Source organism: Cloeon dipterum, chromosome 4, assembly GCF_949628265.1.
Source record: "Cloeon dipterum chromosome 4, ieCloDipt1.1, whole genome shotgun sequence".
NCBI classification, from domain to species: domain Eukaryota; kingdom Metazoa; phylum Arthropoda; class Insecta; order Ephemeroptera; family Baetidae; genus Cloeon; species Cloeon dipterum.
In genome coordinates this window covers 22,811,281-22,826,872 of record NC_088789.1, presented here as the reverse complement: position 1 = coordinate 22,826,872, position 15,592 = coordinate 22,811,281, and the positions used below count along the sequence as shown (strand labels likewise).

Here is a 15,592-nt window from a genome sequence, read left to right as displayed (position 1 = left end):
AGCACCAATTCTTCGGTCGAACTGTTTTGTTATTTGATCAAATTTGAACTGACTGACAGAAGGAAATAATAACAAAGCGACTTAACTTGAGTTCGACAACTCAAAAGAGAGCCATCAGAGAAAATGAAAATTATCATGTCCTCTTCTTATTTTTAAATCTCCCGCGAATAATGATGGTGCTGTTTCGTACTCCAAACCATTTCTAGTTTCAGAACTTCCCAATCATATGGTAGTAAAAATAGACATTAGACAGTCAGCCTCTTGATTCGTCTTGAACGCTTGGCGCGCAATTCGCTCATAGGTCCATCAATCTCTCCTTTTTATTAATCTACTTCTCTCATTGGCTGGTGATGCCGGCACTGTTCTATTTTGTTTCGAATTGGAATTTTCAGCAGAATGTGAGAATGACCGTTTGGTGCCTGTAGAATCCGCCTGTTATACCTGTTGGAATAAATTTCTCGTTTGTTTAGGGAATTCCACTGCAAATTTTCTGTGTTGTCTGCCCTGATAACAAATTCCCAGGTCGTCTGTGGATTCAAAAGGTCCAAATGAAGGCATGTATAATATGATACATTTTAAATTATTTCTAATGGAAATCGGAAAATTTGTGATTTAACATCGGAAAGGTGTATGATATTGTAAATATATTTTTAAGGATTCATTATGAAAGCCTGAGATAAACGTTAGGTTTTGGACACCACACCAACCAACAGTTGTTTTAAGCCTTTAGAGGATCATTTCTGTTTTATGTTTCTCACATGATTTTACATTTTTGTCAGAGATTAATGCGTGTATGATAATGTATAAAGAAATTTAAATTTTGCAAACTTTTAAATTTGAAGAAATTGTTAAAATGGTTAAAATTTTGATGCGGCTTGATTATGAAAAGATAAACTTTCTGTGAAATGAGCTATATTTTCAGATTCTGCTTATTTTCAGAACTAAACCTGTGACCTTTCAAACGGGCTCCTGGCAGTGAGGAGCGGTGGTTATCGTCTGATATCTTTAATTTTTGTATCATCAAAGTAAGGACAAAATGGACATTTTCAACTCTATTCATTTCCAACTTGAAACCTAACGTTTAACCATTTGTGTAAACTAAAAGGACTTTTAATTTTTAACGTGGCTTCATGGCTTGTGTTAATTGCGAAAAATTGTTTCATGTTGAACTCCAAAAACCAAAAACTAAATCTTCTTCCCGTTTTAGATGTCGGAGAGCTTGCAGGTCGCCGTGCGTGTTCGCCCTTTGAACGAAAAGGAGCGTTCAAGCTCTCAAAGTGAAGCTGTCACCACCTTTGGCAAGGTGGTTAGTGTTCGTGATTCCGATCAAGCCTTTTCCTTTACTGACGTGTATGGCGTGTCCAGCACTCAGGAGGAAGTGTTCAGCAAGTCGGTCAAACCCCTGTTGGAGAACCTGTTCAAAGGCTACAACCTGACGATCCTGGCCTATGGACAAACAGGGTCAGGAAAGACATACACGATGGGCACTAGCGGCGGAGAGGGACGTGACGCTGGCATGATCCTCAAGTCGATCCAGTATATTTTTGACAGAATTGAGTTGTCCACTGACTGTGAGATCAACGTGTCTGTCTCCTTTCTTGAGGTTAAATTGCTTTGCTTTTATGAATAGTTTTCAAATTAGGCTTTGAGTCTCCATCTTGATGGAATCTCTAATACTAATCTTGTGGAAAAATTTATCAGTTAATTTATTCAGTTATCATTTTTCTGAGATATGTTAAACAATCTGCTGTTCAGTCTAGCCTATTTTCAAAACTTTCCTTGTGATTTAAATTGGTTTTTAGCCTTTTTTACATTCTAAATGAGAGGTAATAATTTTTTCCTATCGCAGCTTTACATGGAAGAGTTTCGAGATCTGCTGGCGTCTACCCACCTCGGTTCCAACAGCCCTCTGGATATTAGAGAGGACGGCACTGGCAATATCATAGTCCCAGGGCTGACTGAAATTGCCGTGTCCAATCCTGAAGAGACGTTGTCGTGGCTTGCTCAGGTTCGTTTGGATTTTTGAAAATTGTGTCTGGAAATTTCAAGTTCGAATTTCAACAGGGGTCGCAGTTCAGGAAAACTGGAGCAACAGCGATGAATGTAGTGTCCAGCCGCAGCCACGCTGTGTTTACCATCAAGTTGGAATGCAACCATTTGGATGGGTAAGCATCCGCGAATTAATTTAAGTTTAAACTGTATTCAAAATTGTACACTGGCTTGCTTTAATATGTCATGGAACACTGTATGACGCATGATTTATTTCTTATTTTATTTTTTGTAATTAGCACAGGTCCTCTCTTTCAATTAAAAAATTACATCTGCAAATAATTTTGTTCCCTCACGCAGAAAAAAATTTGATTGACATAGATGTTAACCATGCTGTATTTTCCAGCTCGCCTGCAACAGTCAGCAAATTCTCCCTAGTCGACCTGGCAGGCTCGGAGCGAGCAAAGAAAACAGGCACCACTGGCGAGCGGATGCAGGAAGGCATCGACATCAACAAGGGACTTTTGGCCCTTGGAAACGTCATCAGCGCCTTGTCAGAGCAAAAGAGGGGCCGCCACATTCCATACCGTGACAGCAAACTCACCAGACTCCTCCAAGGTAAATTAAAATCACATTAATTAATTTTTGTTATTGGATTTTAGCCTTTTCCGCGCTGAAAACATGTGGTGCATTTTTTTACCAGGGGTTTGGTTTGTAATATTGATGCGAACATTACTATGTGAATCATGTTATTTTTATTGTAAATTCACTTATTTTTAATGATTGGTACCTATTCAAGTTATGCAACTATTTCAGACTCGCTTGGTGGCAACTCGCACACACTGATGATCGCTTGCGTTAGCCCAGCAGCTGGAAATCTTCAAGAGACCGTAAGCACTCTGCGTTACGCTACCAGAGCGCTGAAGATCAAGAACAAGCCTGTTGTGAACGCCGACCTGAAGGCGGCTGAGATCAGCGAGTTGCAAACTCAGGTAGAAAAATCTTGTACAATATGGAAAGTGTATAATTAATTTATATTACAGCTGAAGAACCTGAGGAATCTACTTGAGCAGGAAAAAATGATGAAAGGAAGACAAATGTGCCCACCAGGCCACTTGAAACTTATTTCGCTGGTGAAGCAAGCTATATCTGATGACTCAAACGAAACTCTCAGTGACAGAATTAAAAATATGTCTCCAATGACAAAGGACTACTTGGTAAATAGCTTTCTTCAAATCAAGGGGGCTTGTGCTTGATTTTAAACACCACAAACTAAAGAGAAAACTTAAAACCACACAAAATGAAAAAATAGTCCTTTACATATCTTTACCTATATAATTTAAGTTAATTTTAAGTGTTGTTTCTCACAGAAACACTTCCCGCGTCATAAATCATGCCCAATTTTTATTTTATCCATTCACTCCTTAGAACATTGTTGAGATTACTGTCTGATTTATTGATTTTCCACTATCTTTGTAGCCTTTTCTCATCTTAATTTAGATGTATCACTTTTATGTACAATTAATTTAATTGCGAACAATTGCGAAAAAGATAAATTCACTTTCCAACCAATTCTCAGTCGAAAATGGGAATTCCTTGAATTTTTAACCCTGTAAGGCATATATCTAGAAAGAATCCCGGGGTTTTCAATCTCTGATTCTGATTCTTAATTAATTTATAATACACTAAAAGCCTAAATTTCCAACATCCTCTTTCACCTTATAAAATTGGAAATTGACAATCTTTGATAAATAAATTATTTAATCTTTTCCAGCGTCACATTGGAATTGTGGTTGATGACATGGAAGATGAAGATTTTGAAGTGTACCACAGCCTCAGTCCAACTCACTTCCAACCAGACGGCGCGCAAAGCCCTATTGAAAACGTTTCCCACGCTGAAGCTGAAGAGGGATACGAGCAGCACCAGAAGCAACTCAATCTAGAACTCCAGGCAGGCTCTTTTGTCGCTAACTGTATAGCAAAGGCTCACGCACATATTCGTCTTCAGGGCATTGAGTCGGAGCTGGAGACCAAGGAGGCGCAGATGAAGGAACTGTCCAACATGTCCTTGATAGAGTACGAGGAAAAGTGCATCAGCCTGCAGCAAAAGGTGGAGGAGCTGCAGATGCAGAAGGTTTCCCTCGAGAAGCAGTTGGTCGAACTGCAAGGCTCAAATTCCAAGGCGTCTGCCATGTAAGATCAAATCAGGCTTTTTGCAGCGCGCTTGAATTTGTTGTTTGCAGGCTTGCTGAGCAGCGAAGGCAGCAAATCAAAGAGCTGGAGAGGAAGATCAACCTGCAAAACAAGGAGCTGGCCGAAATTTCTCGCTTGCGCGTGGAGAAGAAGAGAGACGGGGACAGGATCAACACGCTGCAAAGGGACATTCAGGTTTGTCACTTCAGTACTTTTTTTCTGAAGGGTTGCCAGCAGCCGCAAGCTGGTGAATTTTCACCTGATTTTTTTCATTGGTTTCCTGTCATTGAATTTTCAATTATAGAGATAATTTGGAAATTATATTATATAATATTTTGGACAGAACCACATTAATATAGAGAACAATATCATACAGAAACGTCAATCTGCAATAGATTAGTATATTCTTGCCAGAAATAAACCATTTTAAAATTTTAAGATTTTAAATTTATTTGTTTCATTTCGTTTTAATTGGTACTGTATTGTTAAAGAAATATATTAATCTTGAATACATTTTTTGCAGGGCTTGAAAGCCGCCAAGGTCAAGCTGTCAAAGGAGATCAGAAAGAGCGCTGACAACTTCCGAGTCTGGAAGATGCGACAGGACAAGGAGGTGGGCAGGCTGAAGGAGGCGGCGGTCAAGGGAAAGCACCAACTCGACAAGCAGGCCAGACTGCACGCCAAGCAGCAAAACGTGTTGCAGAGAAAGGTACTATTCAGCTTCTAAAATCAGATCAGCATCTCTCAAGATTTTTTCTTCAGTACGAAGAAGCCATGAACGCAAACAAAAAGCTGCAGTCAATGCTTGGTCACCAGAGGCAAAATGTGACCTTTTCCGCTAGCCACAGATCCATGATGATTAACAATCAAGAAAAGGTGCAAAAGTGGCTGCACAATGAGATCGAAATCGAGAAGAGCAAGGCCATTCACAGAGAGGCTCTCGACCATTTACTCGCTGACAAGGACAGGCTTGTGCAGAAGAAGAATAACCTAACGGTTTGTGTTCCCCTTGAATTTCAATAATCTGAAATTAAATTTTTCCTCACAGAACACAAAGTGCTGGGAGGATCCCGCAACCAAGAGGCAAAGGACGAGGGAAATCCGCGGTATTGAGCGGCAAATCAACACTTTGTGCAAGCAAATCGCGGACTTGGAGAAGCTTCTGGCAGCTAACAACATGGGTACGTTTTCAAGCCATTATTGACATCAAGGAGCTTAATATAAGTATTTTGTCAGGCGAAGGAAACAATCCGCTTGCTCGTTGGACTGTCGTGAGCAATTTGAGCGACGCCCGCATAGTCATGGAAAACTTGATGCAGACCTTTGTCCAATCAGACCGAGAACTCGCCGCCAAAAAGGAGCAGATGACCGAGATGGAGGACTCTTACAGCCGCGAGATCAAGAGGCTGAAAGAGCAGCTCAAGAACACAATTTCCACTCCCGTTGAAGCGCCTGTAAGATGTCCCCTAGATTAATCAAAATGTGTTGAGAATTAAGGTTGTCTGCTTTAGGCTGCCTCTACAAATCTGGCTTTGACTCCTGTCCAACCGATGGCTGCAATCAATCCATCCAGGACCTTCAACTTAGACTCTATGGTCAAGAGCAAGAGGGTGCGTGCTAATTAATATTTTTTGTTTTGTTGTACAAGCTTAAGGTATTTTTATGCAATAGTTTTTAACTATAAAACCTTAAATTTGAATTGTTCTAAAACTTAACTACGTCATTCATTTGAAAAGTTTAATTTTCATTAAGTATTTTAACTGTTTCATAATTTCCATTGAATTTTATTACAGAAAACGCTCTTCTTTGAGAACAATGACTCTTTAGATGAATCTCTGTCAGACAATGATGATGTGGAGAGGGACCCTGACTGGAGAAAAACTCCATTCACAAAACAGGTATATTTATCCAATCCTTCTTTATCGTGAATTTGTGTTCATGGCTCAAAATGTTTTCAATTATTTCACATTGTTAGAAAATTTAGACCCTCAAATATTTCAACGTTTTTTAATCTTGAGACTTGCTCAAAGAGTTGGAGAAATTTTTAAATTCAGTTTTGAAATTTTTTTAACTGAAAAAAGAAAGGTTGCTTAAGCTGCATGTATTTTACCTCTTATATAATGTTCCTAAACTCAAAAAGAATATTAAATTGCGGCTTAAATCATAACTACCCACAGGATTGGAAAATTAAGGTGATAAACTAATTTTTATGCGCATCAAGTATTTAGCTAAGCATCAAATGCGCACAAATTCAGCAAACTTTCAGCCAAACTTTGAACAGTAGAATTAATTTTTGTGCTTACTTGAAAACTAAATTTTTTTTCAATATTGTACACATGACTTTTTGTTCCAAAAAGATTAAGATTTTTAATTAATTTGTTTTGGTCTTTTTGGTTAGAAAACAATACTTTGGTGACTTAAATTCTGAAACAAAAATCACATTTACCTTCCATTTCCTTGATGCTTCAGCTGCGGACGAAAAACTCTTCTGAGTTTGAAGCCCCTCAGCCGACAGAGCAGAAGAAGACCAGCTTTGACGGCCGGAAGTGCATGTGCAGTGGAAACTGCGAAACAAAGCGGTGCGGCTGCAAGAAGCTGTCGGAGCAGTGCTCAGAAAACTGCGGATGCAGCGGTGAGATGTGCCGCAACCGCTTGAACGCAGACAACGAGGTAAGATTCTGTTGTTTCGGCGCGTGTTGTAAAATAGAGCTGCCACGGTGCTTGTGGAGCCCGACCGTTTTGCAACGCGTCCGGAAACTTTTTGCGACGCTATTTTTTACTGAACATTTTGTGAAATGAAAGGACGAAGATTCGCACGAGATGCTGAACAGCACTCCGCTGAATACGACTTTTGAAGTCAAAAAACGCAGTTCTGACGAAAGGTAACACTACGCATAGTTACACGTTTGCATGCGCATGTAGTTGCACCCGATGTAGTTATCTACGCCTATAACTAACTATTCCTGTATGTAATCCTTCCTTTGATTCGTATAAGCTAACCTGCTTGTACTCGTTTCTGCTTTTTCATTGCACTCTCTCATTAAATAATTAAGTGACGAATTTGGTTTGCAGCCGTATTAAAGAGGAGGAAGTGGGAAACCCCCCTGAGAAAAGGAAGAAGAGAATGTTTGCGTCTGTCAAAGTTGATTTTGATTTTTAATTGATATAATTTTAAGATTTTTAGTCACATTGATTGATTAATTTTGTCAGATCACAATTAAATCGATAGACTGTAATAAGTCCTCGTGCTTTCATTGTTTTTATAAAATGTAATTAAGATGAGCAACGAAAAAATGTTATACTATCATTCAATAAATACTAATTTGATTATAATATCTCTGCTTAGATTTTTTCACGGTTGATGTGCCTTTTTTAAATGGAAATATATTTAGGGACAATATCTAGTAGTAATAATGTTAAAGGAACTTAAATTTTTAGAGCTTCCCATTACGCTAATCATATTGTTTTATCTGCATTAAAGGAATTCTTAAACTGTGAAAACCATTGATAAACGTTAGATGACCCAAGTTTTCCGCATCACAGAAAAAATCTGGTAATATATAGGAAAGTAACTAAAATGAACGCATTTTCGGGTTTCATTTTCATTAATTTTTTTTAAATAAATCTGATTAACAAACCTATTTGTGTCTTAAATTTTGGTATTATTTTTGGATGTCAATGAATTTTGCTAATTGTCACAATGACTTCTCATACCGCTCTAGTTTGTGGTAAAATCGCATTAAATTCGATCGTCCAGGCTCTTTTGTTGTAAATTAAATATATTGACGAGTATTTGGATACATACTAGGAGTATCCAAATACTCATTATACTCCGCCGGCCCAGAAAAAGAATAAATTTCAAAGAAAATTATTTCCTGTTCATTTTTCAAAATACTGTTTCGTCGGTGGACTTTTGTGTGCGACGCAATGCTTGACCTAACTCCTGTAATCCGACAACACGCAGATATGAATCCTGGTCTGCCCTCAAATACACCTTTCTGCTTTTATATATATATATATATATATATATATATATATATATATATATATATATATATATATATATATATATATATATATATATATGGCAGAGCGCGGAAATGCACACTACTCGTTGTAAATATACAGGTTTGACGATTTTTCCAGTGACGGGATATAGAAGAAATGAATACAACATTTTCAAATCGATTTTAAGCTATCAACTTAAAATTAAATAGGATTCATAGGCACAGTTTGATGAGACAAATCAGTCGGTTGGTTTTTATTGCGACTCTGAATTTTCGTTTTGAAAGATATTAATAAAACGTTTTTATTTTTACGTAGAGCATAGTATCAAATATAACGTGAAAGATACTTTTTTATTAATTAATCGAAGATTAATTCCACTATTAAGTTACAAGTAATTATCCCAATGACCCAAATAATTGGACCTTCGTGATCTGGTAGTATGCTTAGAAAGTTTGAAAATATCGAAAATATTATATAAAAGCGTGAGGGTCAGTTATGAAAGGTATTTTCTCACGTCAGAGCAAAATATTCAGGTAAAAAAATGAAATGACAAAATGATCGATTCATTTTGGCAAAAGTACTTAATTGATAGAGTCTATGCACGTAAAATAAATAAATTTTTATCATTCCTATAATATGTATGTTTGATAAAGTCAGGGTTTGCAAAAACCACATTTATCCGGAAAAACCCATTCAAAAATTTTTAGGAGTTTTATATTTCGCAATTTTGCGCATTATTCTACAAGAAATAATATTACTTTTGCTAAAATATAAAAAATGATATATTACAGAGTTATATGCGCCAAACTGTGATCTCCTTTGAAGTTCAGTTACTGAAAAAGGCAGAAAAAACACTAATGTGGTTCGTTTTGTGCAAAATAACCGTGGTGCATTTTAAAATTAAAACAGTTTTATTCATGGTGTAGGCCAGGGGGCTACCACTCTTATGGGCCGAACTCGTTCCCGCTAAGAGCTTTCCCCCCCAACCGTTGGTGTCGCGTCGGTCGCTTTAAAACAGGGTTATGGCCGCCATATGCGGTGTTTTGGGGGGCGTAACTTTATGACGTCACAAAGTTACGCCCACAAAACACCATATATGGCCGCCATAAGACCTGTTTTAAAGCGACCGACGCGACACCAACGGTTGGGGGGGAAAGCTCTTAGCGGGAACGAGTTCGGCCCATAAGAGTGGTAGCCCCCTGGTGTAGGCTTCTTTGGAGCTGTTTGGAGCCACTGATTTACAGTTTACGCTGATTGGCTGTGAATTGGAGTGCTGTGATTGGCTGGCAGATGGCAGTGATGTGTTTTCACTTCGTTCATTGCTACTGCTGCGTTTATTATCCGTCTGGCGACCAGCGAACGGGACGAATACGAGCCCTGTGGCCTGTTCCAGTTTCCTGTGTGTAGGAAAATAGCTCCACGTATGCACAAAACTAGTTCGATTTTGAAAATTTTATTTGCGATCTGAACACACACGGAGCTAGGTAAGCATTTTTCTCTGACTTTCAAATCGATTTCTGTGCCTTAGAGCTTTGACCCAAGCGCATGGCATGTGTTGTGGATCTTGTAATCGATGTCAACGCACTTTCTATTCTTCAGTTGTGTGTACCGTAAACTCCACGGCAGAGTAATTGGATCGTGCAAAAATGTTTTTGCTGCGATTCATCTGTAAATTGATCGAATAGTGTTAATTTCAATTGAGGTGGTCTTAGTCTGACATTGGAATTTATAGTGCTTTTCGATCCTGTTTTTAGGGCGTTAATTAATTTGACAAACAACTCTGTCTTTGTTTAAAATTCTAAACTAATATTTAGCTTCTCTGCAGCCCTATGATTTTTGTTGCCTCTCCTCAGCATTTTATGCTAACACAATTTTAATGTTTTTCAATGATTAACACAAAGCAAAATTCTCAGCTCTTCAATTCCCTCTCATTAAAGCAAAAGAAAGCTTATCGACCCTTTTCCAGACACTCCACTGCATGAATTATGCAATATTTTTAAACAAAGTCTCATTTTTAGGTCTGAAACATGGGTGACGACGAGTTTGACCCGTGCGAATGCATTTGGAACCATGAGATGGCCATGAGACGTCTGCTCTCTCTGGTAAGAACCGCAATAATTATTTAATGTCACTTACTATAAGAAGTGCTATCAAATTCATTAGCCGCTTTAGTTCCTGCTGCTATTATCGCCATTATAGCGTTGTAATTTTTGTCTTTTGCATTCCAGCTCCGCCAAGGGCAGTCCTACTGCACTGATACTCAATGTTTCGACCGTAAGTAACACAGTTTACAATAAATAACAAAAATTCAAAACTTCAAACATTTATTATAAAAACTTTTTACAGCGCCTTTATCAGGAGGCCTGCAGAGTGACAGCGGCAGCAATGACGGATTGTTCCTAATGATGATGGGCTGGGTGATGTTGGCTGTTGTTTTGTACATGACGCGACCCGCCTCACTGCGCGGACCAGGCCTTGATGCGAAACCCAACAACAATGACTTGGTATAATGCTCTTTTGCTGGTGGCAATTCTCGAGATATTTACTTTACTGTAATGGTTTCAGCCACCGCCGCCTCCGCCTGCCACTCTGTAATGACATTCGATTTTTCTAAGGTGCAATATTAATATTGATCTGGTCTTGTAAAAATATAAATCATGCGCATGTGATAACTAGGATTGGTGGATGAATGCATTTCAAACTGGATCATGCGAGAAAAGTACGATTTTTCCAAAGAAACTCAATTTTACAGTTTATTGTTTGAAGGTCTGTTTGAAGACTGAAATCAATTCATAATTTGAGAATATCATTAATTATTTGTCTTATTTTCTTAACCCCGAATCTTAAGCTATGACAGAGGGGTCAATATTGACTTTGGACTCCTGAGACATTAAAGCAAACATAATTAATTCACGCCTCTTCACAAGTATTTTGTAGCGCATTTATTTTTCTTATCCATTAACACTACTACTTAAATTTAACAAGCTGCTACTAAATACACGAGTGAGACAAACAGTATATTTAACAAATTACAAATCGCCTGTTAAAATTGTGAATAAAAGCCATTACTATTTATTATCGTTAAAATTTCCAGGAGTTGATTTGTGAATTAGAAAAATAATGTTATAGAAGACACGTTCAAGAATTTTATTTAATTCAGGCTATGCTTCATAACTTGTACGTCACGATGGAAAAATAAATTTTTAAATACATTCAACTAAATCATTAATTTTATTTTGATGATTCCTGAATGCTTTTTTGCACCCTCTTTATGATCCCCTTCATTTTTTCGTACTGTCCAGTTGCACCAGGAAGGTTCTCAAAGTTCAGGTGCTCACTCACGCCCTGGAAAGAAATTAAATTTTAAAATCACGAAAGGAGAAATTTCCCTGAATAGCCATTTCAAATTTTCAGTAGCTATGATGGCATGATTAAATCATAATTACCCTGAAGTTCTTATCAAAAACAAGTTTATAAACTTTCCTAAGTGAATTTAATGGAAAATATATAGTTCTTTATTCTTGTAGTCAAAACATAATATTAAATTAAAAAAAATAACGCAAGATATGGAAAACAGAGTTAACAAAATATTTCCAAAAAATATTATTTTCATTTTTGAGTCGAAAAGTTTCTTTTATAAATGGCAAGATAATTTTTGTGAATTAAAGACAAATATGATGGCGTAACGTATTACCTGAGAAAATTTCTCAGCCGTTGGCAGTTTCTCGTAAGGAGTCGAACTGTCTACGATTGGCGTGCCTAGAGCCGATGACATGCTCCTGCCCAGTGATGTCTCAGGAGTGGCGCAAACCAAGTTTTCAGTTCCAGCTTTCTCAGGTGACTTGGGAGAAGCGTCGTTGTCCTCTCCAAGTTCCTCCAATATCTGCTGTTTGCTCGCCTCCAGCAGTTCTATGTCAGGTGAGCTGGGGTTTTGAGTTGTATCTTTCTCTGAGATCGCTGGCAGAGATTCGCTCGAATTTACACCTGGAGGCGACACCGGCGATTCGGTTTCTGGATTGTTGCTCTCTAAAATTACGCATTCATCATCATCATCATCATCTATAAAAACGGATATGAAGAAAGAATCGAGATTAGGGGTTAGTTTAACGCACCATCAATTTCCACCACGTCGTTTGGAGCTATGGTCGGCAGCGTTTTTTGGGATTTGATGAACTGCAACATGGCCTCCTTGCTGAAATCCCAATGCATTTGTGGCAATCCCATCTCGTAGCTTTCCTTTAATTAAAATGGATAACATTTTAAATTCACTGGTTAAATATTTTAAATACACATATATAATTATCGAGTTCTTGGACTTTTTGTAATTAAATAATCAATACTGCGCTCCATCGGTGCAGAGAAATTTATTTTTAAATGTTGTGCTTCGAAGTTAAAGCATTTTGAATAAAATGCACACAATAAACCACTAAATCGTCACTATAAAATGTTTGAATGGGATCAGACGCTGAGATTAGAATTTGATCATAGGATTTAATTATTTTGCTAGAATGAAATAATTAGGGTTGGGAACTTGAGATGGTGGGCTACTGATTAAAGTTTTGAAACCAAAATGAGCAAGTACAACGAAATGTTTTACTGTCAAGTCACACTAAAAATCGATGGAAACTGTCTTAGGAGCCAAAAATAATCTAAAGAACTTGTGAATCTTTATAAAATTAGAAAATTAAATAAATTGTTGGTGCAAATAAGATTATCCTCTATTAAATTGAACTTTTCGTGTTTACAAATATTGGGCTGTGAATTAAGATTATATTTTATTGTCTTCTTTATTGAGATTATTTAATTTCTCTAAAACAGTCTTACAAAAGCGCAAAACCGTCTTATTTAGTGTAAAAATGATTTAATTTAAATTTGTCAGTAATTTCGCTCACGTGGTATGGTACCATAATTAATTGTTTTTATACCAATTTTGATGGCAATGCAGAGGTAAATTTAATTATAGCGGTTACTGATATAACTTACATCCATTGTTCCAAGCTTGAACGGAACATTGAAACCGGGAAACTCGACGATTTTGCTGGGATCTATCTCTTCGATTTGATCACTCTCAGCAGAGCCGTTGGCTACAATAATAAAAATAAATAATTTAATCACTAGGGAATGTCCACCACACTACTTGATTGCACGTCCTCTATCAAGGATATGCCCGAGTGCTTGACTCGCGCCTCCTCAAGCCAGCCTGGAGGGTAGCCGTAAAGCCTCATGCAGTACGTGTGCAGCGGCAATTGTTCCGGCCGCAAGCCCAGTGCCTGCCGCAGCTCGTTACTTATTTGTCCTGGACGGTGATTGGAGTACTTTTGTTCTTCGTCAGCGTGGTAACGACTGAATAAACAAAAAATTAAGCGCATAAATGAGATGAAAGACTGTATAATTAGTTGCATTTGAACAACCAATCTCAGATACAAGAAAACAATTATTTTTGTTCAATAAGTGAATCACTAGGAGCAAATAAAATTGGCAAGGAAACATTCAATTATCAAAAAAACTTTAAGACTTTTTAACTGGTTATAAATGGTTTCAAACTACTTTCAAACGATAAAGAATAAAAATCAAATCTCAAAATTACAACACAAAACTTCTTTTTCCACAAAAATATAGCAGGGCAATAATTAAAAAGCGTTAGTTTGCTCTTCTGACTGATGCAAAGGGACAAAACAAGAGACTTAAAATTCCTTTTTGCTCTAAATCCTTTATCTAATAATTAATTTGATTTTAGACTCTCTTAAAAATGTGCTAATATCAGAATAAAAAGAAGATCAAGTAAGTACTCACCTAGTTCTCATCAATTGATTGCCTGACGATCTAAATTTGGCCCGGTTTTCATTTACAACTTTTTGATCTATCGGTTTTGGACAGTCAGATATCATGTGACTTCCACTGCAGTTGAAACATGCTCCTCCTGACCTTTTTTCAGGTTCCTCCTCCTGCTTGTCACCCTCTTGACCATCGATCGTTTTAAAAGACTGATTGCAATTGCGATGTTAGTAGGGTTTATTCATTTTGCTGGTAACTATCCACCTGCGAGTACGACGGCACCTTCCACTTCAAAGCAGCGGTTACAGGTTCCGTGTCCAGGGTGAACGTTTGCCCCTCCAGCTGGGTGTTTTCATCGTTCAGGTCCGACTCGCGAATAACATACTCCAATTGCACCGACCCGGATTTATTTCCAGATTTGGCAGAGCTTGGAATGGACAGAGTTTGAGCAACAGCGTCCTTTATCAATGCTGCATATTCACTGAAATACAAAGGGCCGTCAGTAAATATTTTTTATTTTTCAATGAAAACCCATACTTGGCCAGAACTCTATCGTAAAAAGTGATTTTCACTAAAGGCCGTCCGAGAGCACCATTTCTTCTCTCGGCGGGCTCTGCTACCACTGGCGCTTCTACCATCGGCTCCTCTGGTGTTTCATTAATTACATTTGCCACCGGTTCACTGTTCTCGTCGTCCAAGCTGACAACCTCAACATTTTTCTTGTGTTGCTCTAAATGAGTCTGTTCAATGAGCGGCTTGAACGTTGCATGCACCATTGGAGTGAAGCTCGGCAGCTTTTCCTCAGGTTTTGCCTTCTTCACAGGACTGCTGCTGTCCTCTGAATGTGAGTCTTCGCTGACAGTCACAACCTCGCAGGGCTGACCTTCGATGACCTGCACTTCATTCTCGATTTTGCGCTTTCTCAAGCTCTCTATTTTCTGACGAATTTCTTCCACTTTGTACCTGGTAGCGTCAGCTTCCTTCTGCATGTCTTGTCTCGTGGCATCTGCCAAGGATTTTTTGCCCTCGTCTTTCGGTTCCTCCATGGTTGTTGTAATTCTGTATATCTAGCAACCTGCAGTTAAAAATGTATAGTACTTTACCATAGCAGTCACGTCAAATATTATGTAATATGAAAATAATATATAATTAATTTCCATTTTAGTAAGTAAACAAATAATGAAATGGGAATAAAAAAGAATTCAGTGCAATTAAAATGAGGCCAAGATAAATATTTCAACTTTTTGCGCCTTTCGGAAGATATTTTGTTGATGCTATTTAATGAGGGAAAGACCCTGGAAAGACCTATATTAAATTATGTTGTTATTTATCTTAACATTAGAACGTAACCTACCAGAAAACTAAATTTCAGCAGTATAATTTAACGGAAACATCCAATAGAAAACAAAAACAATTCCAAAACTTTTCAGTAATAGAGTGATATCACAATCAAAACAGTAGGGATGTAATTGAAACTTAAAACTTGTAAAATACCCTTTCCCGACATTTAACCAACAATCAAATATACTCGGTAACACAAAAAACTGATTAAATTTTAAAAAAGATGGCCGACTTGCTCAGGCTACAATAAATCGCAGTTCACATTACCCATTCTATTGCGCGATGG

At 37.7% G+C, this 15,592-nt stretch overlaps 3 protein-coding genes across 8 annotated transcripts; 2 read left to right on the top strand and 1 right to left on the bottom strand.

The window, feature by feature from the left end:
- Positions 1-394: 394 nt before the first annotated feature.
- Positions 395-7,517, top strand: Klp3A (kinesin-like protein 3A). Of its 3 annotated transcripts, XM_065489482.1 has the most exons (20): positions 414-554; positions 940-1,025; positions 1,208-1,603; positions 1,850-2,008; positions 2,065-2,165; positions 2,396-2,607; positions 2,806-2,981; positions 3,033-3,206; positions 3,764-3,940; positions 3,998-4,182; positions 4,233-4,377; positions 4,706-4,891; positions 4,945-5,178; positions 5,231-5,363; positions 5,419-5,636; positions 5,694-5,792; positions 5,976-6,080; positions 6,652-6,852; positions 6,985-7,064; positions 7,255-7,517. In XM_065489482.1, exons 3-20 carry the CDS (start codon positions 1,208-1,210, stop codon positions 7,340-7,342), a joined length of 3,069 nt encoding a protein of 1,022 aa, XP_065345554.1. In that variant the 5' UTR covers positions 414-554; positions 940-1,025; the 3' UTR covers positions 7,343-7,517. The 3 variants fall into 3 exon arrangements, with proteins under 3 accessions (XP_065345553.1, XP_065345555.1, XP_065345554.1); XM_065489481.1 differs by lacking the exon at positions 940-1,025 and having other exon boundaries at positions 395-554; XM_065489483.1 differs by lacking the exons at positions 940-1,025; positions 6,985-7,064 and having other exon boundaries at positions 395-554.
- A 1,982-nt stretch (positions 7,518-9,499) lies between these two features.
- On the top strand, positions 9,500-11,412 carry LOC135942975 (small integral membrane protein 14). 2 transcript variants are annotated; one of them, XM_065489345.1, is made up of 6 exons: positions 9,500-9,674; positions 10,209-10,292; positions 10,419-10,464; positions 10,537-10,694; positions 10,756-10,805; positions 10,867-11,412. In XM_065489345.1, the coding sequence occupies exons 2-5, from the start codon at positions 10,218-10,220 to the stop codon at positions 10,783-10,785; spliced, it is 309 nt and encodes a 102-aa protein (XP_065345417.1). In that variant the 5' UTR covers positions 9,500-9,674; positions 10,209-10,217; the 3' UTR covers positions 10,786-10,805; positions 10,867-11,412. The 2 variants fall into 2 exon arrangements, with proteins under 2 accessions (XP_065345417.1, XP_065345416.1); XM_065489344.1 differs by having other exon boundaries at positions 10,197-10,292; positions 10,756-11,412.
- Positions 11,314-15,472, bottom strand: LOC135942973 (zinc finger CCHC domain-containing protein 8 homolog). 3 transcript variants are annotated; one of them, XM_065489341.1, is made up of 9 exons: positions 15,320-15,472; positions 14,503-15,040; positions 14,230-14,446; positions 13,984-14,174; positions 13,328-13,533; positions 13,174-13,274; positions 12,303-12,426; positions 11,885-12,249; positions 11,314-11,535 (listed from the first exon to the last, which is right to left on the bottom strand). In XM_065489341.1, the coding sequence occupies exons 2-9, from the start codon at positions 15,009-15,011 to the stop codon at positions 11,422-11,424; spliced, it is 1,827 nt and encodes a 608-aa protein (XP_065345413.1). In that variant the 5' UTR covers positions 15,012-15,040; positions 15,320-15,472; the 3' UTR covers positions 11,314-11,421. The 3 variants fall into 3 exon arrangements, with proteins under 3 accessions (XP_065345413.1, XP_065345414.1, XP_065345415.1); XM_065489342.1 differs by having other exon boundaries at positions 11,885-12,250; positions 12,307-12,426; XM_065489343.1 differs by having other exon boundaries at positions 11,885-12,216; positions 15,320-15,471.
- Between the last annotated feature and the right edge of the window lie 120 nt (positions 15,473-15,592).

Bases quoted from the DNA above. Each gene is read 5' to 3' on its own strand.
- Klp3A (XM_065489481.1), top strand. The intron at 4,183-4,232 runs GTAAGATCAAAT...TGTTGTTTGCAG, and splicing joins AATTCCAAGGCGTCTGCCAT to GCTTGCTGAGCAGCGAAGGC. The intron at 4,378-4,705 runs GTTTGTCACTTC...CATTTTTTGCAG, and splicing joins CGCTGCAAAGGGACATTCAG to GGCTTGAAAGCCGCCAAGGT.
- LOC135942973 (XM_065489341.1), bottom strand. From the start codon at position 15,011: ATGGAGGAACCGAAAGACGAGGGCAAAAAATCCTTGGCAGATGCCACG. The intron at 13,275-13,327 runs GTAGTGTGGTGG...TTATTATTGTAG, and splicing joins GATAGAGGACGTGCAATCAA to CCAACGGCTCTGCTGAGAGT. The intron at 12,427-13,173 runs GTAAGTTATATC...TTTTAATTAAAG, and splicing joins TCAAGCTTGGAACAATGGAT to GAAAGCTACGAGATGGGATT.
- LOC135942975 (XM_065489345.1), top strand. From the start codon at position 10,218: ATGGGTGACGACGAGTTTGACCCGTGCGAATGCATTTGGAACCATGAG. The intron at 10,293-10,418 runs GTAAGAACCGCA...TTTGCATTCCAG, and splicing joins TGAGACGTCTGCTCTCTCTG to CTCCGCCAAGGGCAGTCCTA. The intron at 10,695-10,755 runs GTATAATGCTCT...TAATGGTTTCAG, and splicing joins AACCCAACAACAATGACTTG to CCACCGCCGCCTCCGCCTGC.